General features: G+C 31.9%; 1 protein-coding gene across 2 annotated transcripts; it reads right to left on the bottom strand.

Annotated features, from left to right (window-relative positions):
- Positions 1 to 473: 473 nt before the first annotated feature.
- Positions 474 to 7892, bottom strand: LOC149154413 (LOB domain-containing protein 24-like). 2 transcript variants are annotated; one of them, XM_089445097.1, is made up of 2 exons: positions 7696 to 7892; positions 474 to 1018 (listed from the first exon to the last, which is right to left on the bottom strand). In XM_089445097.1, exons 1-2 carry the CDS (start codon positions 7873 to 7875, stop codon positions 704 to 706), a joined length of 495 nt encoding a protein of 164 aa, XP_089301223.1. In that variant the 5' UTR covers positions 7876 to 7892; the 3' UTR covers positions 474 to 703. The 2 variants fall into 2 exon arrangements, with proteins under 2 accessions (XP_089301223.1, XP_089301224.1); XM_089445098.1 differs by lacking the exon at positions 7696 to 7892 and adding an exon at positions 1191 to 1394.
- Between the last annotated feature and the right edge of the window lie 236 nt (positions 7893 to 8128).

The raw sequence follows: 8128 nt of genomic DNA, 5'->3' as shown, positions 1-8128 counted from the left end.
TAAATTTAAATTACTATACACAACATTCAAATAATATCAGCTCATAAAAAACTTTACACTCGAAGAAATTAAATCCTCTCCGCTCATATTAAATCCATACTTAAAAATAAATCTAAACTGGTATATAAACATCACAATCACACTGAAAACCAGAAGAATCCCCATCGAAATACCCGATGGGAAACGAGTCCCCCCAATCCCTAACAGAAACACAATGCTGATGGGGCTTTGGTTTCCATGGTCCAATCTCGAGGAAGTAGGCAACAATTTTGAGACTACTGGGCAGCTTGATTACAAAACCTTGGCTCTGAGTTATTTCACCAGCCTAACCCTGCTTCCATTCCTCAAGAATAGAATGAGCTTACCTGCTACACCCGAATTTATAACCCAATCCACTTACTCACAAACAAATGTACTCAATTAAACTTAATTAATCTTCAATGCAACGCATTGCAAGCAAACGTATGCAGTTCAGCCAAATATTTTGTATAAATTTAAAATAATTGGAGAAATGTGCCAACAAACTTCCGGAACAGAAATCAGATCCAATAAACCTAAGCGGTCGAAACATAATCCATTTGCATTCTATAGCATTTATGCATACATCTAGGACTCACGGCCCCGACTCATGACGCCCGCAAGAGGGGAAAAGCTTAAACCTACAGCTTGTATCAATAATTAAGCAACACTGAATCGTTTTCCTTCATTTCCAGATTGGCTCCCATAGCTCCATAGGATCATGATCGTCTGAAAAGTGTGCGCTTTCACAGTGTAGCGGTGATCCATTATAATAATGTATACCACAACCTCCGTCAAGGAGGGTTAAGAGATTAGCATGTCGCATACTAATATCAGCCAGCTGTGTTTGTGTGGAAACCATTTGTGATTGCAGCTCTGCTATTTTATTCTGGAGATCATTGATTACGCCTACAGAGCCATGTACAGGATCTCGAACTCTTTCCTTTGCTTCGTACACCATGCTGTTTACTGCCTCACCTCTCTGTTCAGCCGGAAGACCCTGTAACACCGGAACGGATTATCACACCATAATCTCCATCACATATATAGTTCAAAGCTTGAAGATCAGTGTAATCAGATATGACCTACATATTACAAGTTCGATCAAACCTGTAAAAAATAATTATACTAAATTCGTCCATAACACAGTAAAGTAATCTAATCGAACAAACCTGTAGTAATTTGATGGCATGCCCATTACCGAACACTCTGTGTACCAACAAAAATTTCTCCGTGTTATCCTGTGGAAAATATGGCGCGAGCACACATTTCTGTGAACATTTCTTTCTCTGGATCTTACAAGCAGCGCAGGGAGATGTCGACCACTTCGAATTAGCAGACATGTCGTTCATCTGCAAAACAAAAATCCAGACGAAATATTTATTTGTTAGCAGCAAGTGTTTTAGTATTGTTTTGTGTGACAATATAATATATAATTAAGAATGCTTCCCCTGTTATTGCTTACCGTGTGCAGACAGTGTTTGTAAATCTATATGTGTAATTTGGATTTAGAAAAAGTCCCGCCCATAAATTCGGTAGGCACTATAGCTGTAATTTGGATTTAGAAAAAGTTCCGCCCATAAATTTCCTAATTTCTGCCCGTTTTTATCAAAATCTTACATAAATTTCCATTTTTTATCAAAATCTTACATAAATTTCCATAATGTTGTGGATAAATTTCAGCATAATTTTTCTACCAAATTTCAAAGCTGATTACTGTAATGTAAAGTGGTAAATCTATATCTGTAATTTGGATTTAGAAAAATTCCGCCCATAAATTCGGTAGGCACTATAGCTGTAATTTGGATTTAGAAAAAGTTCCGCCCATAAATTTCCTAATTTCTGCCCCCTTTTTATCAAAATCTTACATAAATTTCCATTTTTATCAAAATCTTACATAAATTTCCATAATGTTGTGGATAAATTTCAGCATAATTTTTCTACCAAATTTCAAAGCTGATTACTGTAAGGCGTTTGGAACATGAAAGATAAAATTTATAGGAGAAAAATGAAGAAATGATATGGAGCAAGGACGTGGTAATCAGAGAAATTTTTTTGACAGCGCTCATGTCCGATCAGATTCGGGTATCTTCCGGGAATCTACAATCGAACGTAATTAGAGGGGGAGTGAAGAGCAAAGTGGAAAATTAGAGTTGTACGACGTTGACGGAAAAATGACGAGACGCACGGTATTCCACGGCCACGACAATTGTCCGTACATATATTTTAGATTTGTCGTACGCAAACGTGATGGTCGTTGTACAGTCCCAACCGTGGCCGGCGTTGTGTTTAACTCATTAACGCAGACCATAGTTAAGATTAACTATAGTTGATTAATCTTTAAAGGCCAGCATCTTCACCGTGGAAAATGTGCTAATGTGATTTTTGTTTTGTATGATATCGTCAACGTAATTATTTTATATGGAGATGCCCTTAACTTGAGGTCAGAAATATCGTTGGGAACATGTTTGTTCCCTCTTTCATACTGATTGTAACTACTCACTTTCACTATTTTTGAGGATTTATATTATATTATTTTATTGTTGGTTAATATGTAGGGTTTATTTTTATAGTATTAAATATTTTTATAATTTTCATGTGAAAGGTTTTTAAATTTTTTTATTAGAATTATTTTTAGTATTGATTTATTATTAATAATTTATTTGTGTTAAAATTTGTTATTAATTAATTTTATATTTTCAAATAATTTGTTAGACAATATTTTATGTTATAGTAGGGTTTAAGTTTAATGACATTATTGTTCTCAAGTCTTTTATTTTAGCGGACTTAGGTGTACAAGGATGTTTTTCTATACTATAATTTAAAGGATATTGTAATAAGTTTTTCATGATAATTTTTTCTCAATGTATTTATTGTTATTAGTCATTCTTATAAATTATTTTGATAAACACTGACTCACTAAATCAAGAGGATATAACCATCTTTTATCAATATAAAGTAAAAAACATAACATGTATTCTAAGCAATTACACCATGTTTCTCACATAGACAATCATCTCTACTGCTCTATATTGCCTTATCAAAAACATTTATATTAATGATGGTGTCTCACATTCAAAAAAATCAATAATATACAAAATTTTTGTGTTTCACAATAAACAACTTCTTTTTTTCATTTTTTTTATTATAACAACATTAACATATTTATTATCAAAAATCATTTTTTTAAAATGTAAAATAGCTTCTACTACCAAAACTTATGTTAATCACATTTTTATATCTTAACTATAATTAAAAATAATTTTTTTATAATATCATTTTTATATTATCATTTTTTATATAGTAATAAATAAAAATAATACTGAGGAAAAGAATTTATTTATATTTCATAGTTATCCAAAATTTAAACACAAATAATTGTAAAAGCAGATAATGATCGCGCTCCCAACAACGTCCCCAATTCCACTTAAGCAGTGGAATATTGTTCTAATTGTTTGATTAGAGAGAAGGGCAGAGTCATGACCCTGTGGTTGGTGCTCTTTGAAGGTGTCCGATCTCCGTAAAAAAATTTTACGAGTGGCCCCGTGTGTAAAACAGTAGGAAGAAAACCAAAAAACATTTTTATTTGTTTGAATTTTAATTCATAAAATGCTGATTATGATAGTGTAGGCTTGATTTTCACCTTGTGTTCACATCGTACATTTTTTTATCATTCTCTCGCAATCGTGATGGGTATTTCGTTTAAAAAGGGACTTAGCAATTAAACTCTTGCTAAAAGGTGATTTAAAAATATAAATATGTAGTAAAAGTGTAAAGGTATATTGAAGATTTGGGAAGATTATCTTGTCATTTACTCTAAATGCGAATATTGTTAATCGTTTTTATGAGTGCAACAAAATTGCTTCTTGATAAGAATACGTAGATGATAGATATTTAAAGCTATTTAGAGACATTAGAAAGGGGTATACAAATCTCTGAAGATGACTCATTTGTTAGATTTTAACAACTGATGAGAAGAATTAGGCTACTATTAGGATTGAAGAAGGCATTTTTGGTATTCATAAAGATTGTCATTGTCAGTTCCTTCGGTACAATCTAACGTCGGAGCAAGAGGAATGAGAATGACAACAGAGGAGGTGGAATTGGAGAATGGGAATGAAACAAAGGAGGTGGAATTGGAGTAGATTGGTGCTCTTCCAGAGGTGGAAAGAGAGACACTCTTCCACGAAAAACAATCTAATTTCATTAATCATTCGAACTTCTAGGTTCTAAATTTTGTAAAAACAGTAACCATGATAATATAAAAGTCTTTTTAGAAGAAAAAAAAGAAATTTAAGCGAAATGGGTAGCACATCTCACCTATGGTGACTGTAATTACATAATTTTTTTTCGAATATGAGTTATCTTCGAAAGTAGACAATCTTGAATTCACCAACCAATTTCTAGGCCATACCTGTAAAATCCTAAGCACACTATCTGAGATCTCAGGCTTGGGCTTGCAAATAAAACTATGCTTCAAATCACGAATCTAATGCTTCAAAATTCAAATCACCGTCCAAGTCCCCATAATTTGTCATTTTGGGGTAAAAGAAACACCAATGGCATTGATTTTGGCAAAAGATTTGATAGATTACAGGCACATCCAATCCATCGAGATTGATTAAAAGAAAGCAAGAGACATTACTCCATGATTAATCTACAAGAATTATATATTTCCTTACACTCTAGCTAAAACTCCATCACATCTTTGTGTCATTTTAGTTGAAGCTCCATCACATCTTTGCTTCTTCACTGTTGTTAAATCTTTATGTTCAGGATAATATGTTTGCACTTGTGGTCTTTGATATGGTACCTACTACAACTGCTCCTAGTAATTAAATGTTGTTTTGGTTGTTTCAACAAAAAAATCCACACATACACAAAGATTATAGACATAGAGAATCCAACAACTTCACATATTAATTTTGAATGGAAAGGAGGATAATAAAAATCACACTGTCATGCACAAGCTTCTCCAAAACCCAAAATCTCTCGCACACCTCTTTCTCACTCTCTCTTCTTTTTTGGTATAATCATTCGAGTTACATAAGAAAACTATTTTTCATAGAGTTTTCCTACAAACCCAACAACTCAAATATGTTCCCTATATTTTGTAAAAAAAATCTCAAATTTAGCTAGATTATCCCTTTTACATAGAAACTAAGTGGTACTCATTCTAACTTCTTATCAACTCAGATCATAGCTAGGAATATATCAGAATTGAAAATGAAATTAAGGAAACTAACTTCCTTTAAGAAATGGAGTTTTGACCCTAAAAAAGTGAAAAGTGAATATTGACTAATCAATACTCCTACATCATATTTTTTTGATTTTTTTTTACTTATTTTAATTTCAATAATTTCAAGAAATAACTTTGATGTAATAAACTCTTTATATATATATATATATATATATATATATATATATATATATATATATATATATAGAGAGAGAGAGAGAGAGAGAGAGAGAGAGAGAGAGAGAGAGTACTAATTCTTTAACTCATCTGCTATCTTTGTTTCCGTACATTACACTAAAACTTGAACATTTAAGTTGAGCAGTGAACTTACAAAGTTGGGATAGCTATAATACATAGTTGGGATAAGCTTGAATACTTGGACTACATACATTTGATCCTCCATTATTTGTTGGTTGGATTATGAGGATCAAACAATTACTCGCCACATTATCATCATATTCCATGCACAGTTCGAATAAGATGGAATACTTGGACTACATTCATTTGATCCTCCATTATTTGTTGGTTGGATTATGAGGATCAAACAATGACTCGCCACACTATCATCATATTCCATACAACATATTTACCAAGAATACAACATGGAGGTGGATAACTATCTAAGTTAGGGCTACAAGGTAGATATGGCCATGGGGCTTACACTATTTGTACCAGTGCATCATAGAGGAGGGCGACATCAAGCTACCATATTGAACAGGACCTACCTTTTTTCTTTGTACACCGATGTGTGACTTGCCAGACCATGTTGTTATATACATACATATCTCATGTATACTAGAGTGTATTTGTTGGCTTATTTGTTTACTTCCACTTTTCCATTTCTGTCGATATGTCCAATAAATATCTCTACTTTTTGGTATATAGGAAATAAATACTGAACCATTTTCTGCTACATAGTGCCACTTATTCTAAAATATGTACTGATCCATTTTCCCAAATTTTAATTTCAAAATACCGTTGTCAATGCTCCCTGTATCATACTTTAAAGTAGTAATCAATGTCCATAACTATTTTATGTAGGTATCCAAGAAAAAAAATACTAAATAATATAGAAAATTCATTGAGGATTCAAAATTTAAAAGGGGAAATGCCTGTGACATTTGTATGAATTTCTTTAAATTAACTATTTGTTTTTAGCTGGAGATCACTTTGAAATCAATCCTTGAACCTTAAGAGTGGATTGTGAGGAACTCAAAGTCTAGTTGTGTGCTTTCGAGATGGGCCTTATACATAATCTTAGCCTCATGAGGTGGCATGTCCATCATATTTTTTCTATGTCATGCTTCTGCAAGGTCATCGAAATCTACTTCTTTTGGCCAATCTTCTATTTATTTGACCATGGGGTTCCACTTATTTTAGATCCACCCAATCAAAGCCTTTGAGAGGGTCATAATCCAATAAATTTGTAGATCAAAGTGTGATTTTGCATATATTAGATACATTCACCAATTTTATAAGATTTAACCTACTATTTTGGATATTGAATTGCCTTTTGCAGACAAAGCTTTGATTTCTAGCTTGCCATGATGCACCCAAACCCCATTTCTTCCAACTTGTCTATGAAAATGATTTGAAAGATGGGGATATTGATGAAGAATATTAGTAAATTTAAACTCATTATAAAGTCCTCAAACAATCTGATTAAAGGAGGGAGCATAGCCCCTCTCAAAGAGCCAAATATAAAAAGCTACACAAGAAACCTAAAATTTATAAAGTAAAACTTAAAAAATCTTATATCCAAAAAAATTCATAAAACTTAAAAAAATATAATGTTCATTAATATTATGTATTAATAAAATACTAAAATTATTTATTTAAAATAACAAATTTAATATATAATATAAAATATAATAAAACTATATCCCAAAACATATTATAAATAAATAGTGATAAGGTATATCCCAAACATATTATAAATAGTGATAAGGTATATTGTTGAGGTATTTTTTTTTAAGTTATGGATTCTAAATGTGAGACAACAAACCATAAATAATGATAAGATATATTGTTGAGGTATTTGTTTTAAATTATGGATTCTAAATATGAGGCACCATACAATAAATAATGATAAAGTATTGAGGGTTTTTTTTTTAATTATGGATTCTAAACGTGACGCAACTTCGTCCCTAATCGATTAACGAAAAAAATAAAATCATAAAAGTTTTATATTATATAAATATAAACATATTAATCGTGATTAAATTTATATATATAATTAAAAAATAAACTATTAAATACAACCCATTATTAATTTTATAATATAATCATGATTCCATTTCTCCATCACATATATAGTTCAAAGCTTGAAGATCAGTGTAATCAGATATGACCTACATATTACAAGTTCGATCAAACCTGTAAAAAATAATTATACTAAATTCGTCCATAACACAGTAAAGTAATCTAATCGAACAAACCTGTAGTAATTTGATGACATGCCCATTACCGAATACTCTGTGTACCAACAAGAACTTCTCCGTGTTATCCTGTGGAAAATATGGCGCGAGCACGCAGTTCTGTGAACATTTCTTTCTGTGGATCTTACAAGCAGCGCACGGACATGTCGACCACATCGGTGGCTTCGAATTAGTAGACATGTCGTTCACCTGCAAAACAAAAATCCACACGCAATATTTTTTTGGTTAGCATCAAGTGTTTTAGTATGAATATAATATATAATTACGAATGCTTTCCCTGTTATTGCTTACCTTCCCCTTGCCGTGTGCAGACGGTGTTTGTAACGGCGTCGTCTACCGAGTGGTAAATTTGTTCAGAATCGGGTAAAATAATTTTTTAAAATCTCACTAATTTGAATCGTTTATTTATTTTTTACAAGTTTGAGACCTTTAA

Source organism: Pinus tabuliformis, chromosome 9 (genome assembly GCF_031772625.1).
Source record: "Pinus tabuliformis cultivar Carrire ecotype Pingquan chromosome 9, CPIR1, whole genome shotgun sequence".
NCBI lineage: Eukaryota > Viridiplantae > Streptophyta > Pinopsida > Pinales > Pinaceae > Pinus > Pinus tabuliformis.
This window is presented reverse-complemented; position numbering and strand designations above follow the sequence as displayed.

What these genes read in the sequence shown, in the direction of transcription:
- LOC149154413 (XM_089445097.1), bottom strand. Translation starts at nt 7,875, where the DNA reads ATGTCTACTAATTCGAAGCCACCGATGTGGTCGACATGTCCGTGCGCT. An exon ending in ATGTCATCAAATTACTACAG is followed by an intron (nt 1,019 to 7,695) that starts GTTTGTTCGATT and finishes CCGGTGTTACAG; the next exon opens with GGTCTTCCGGCTGAACAGAG.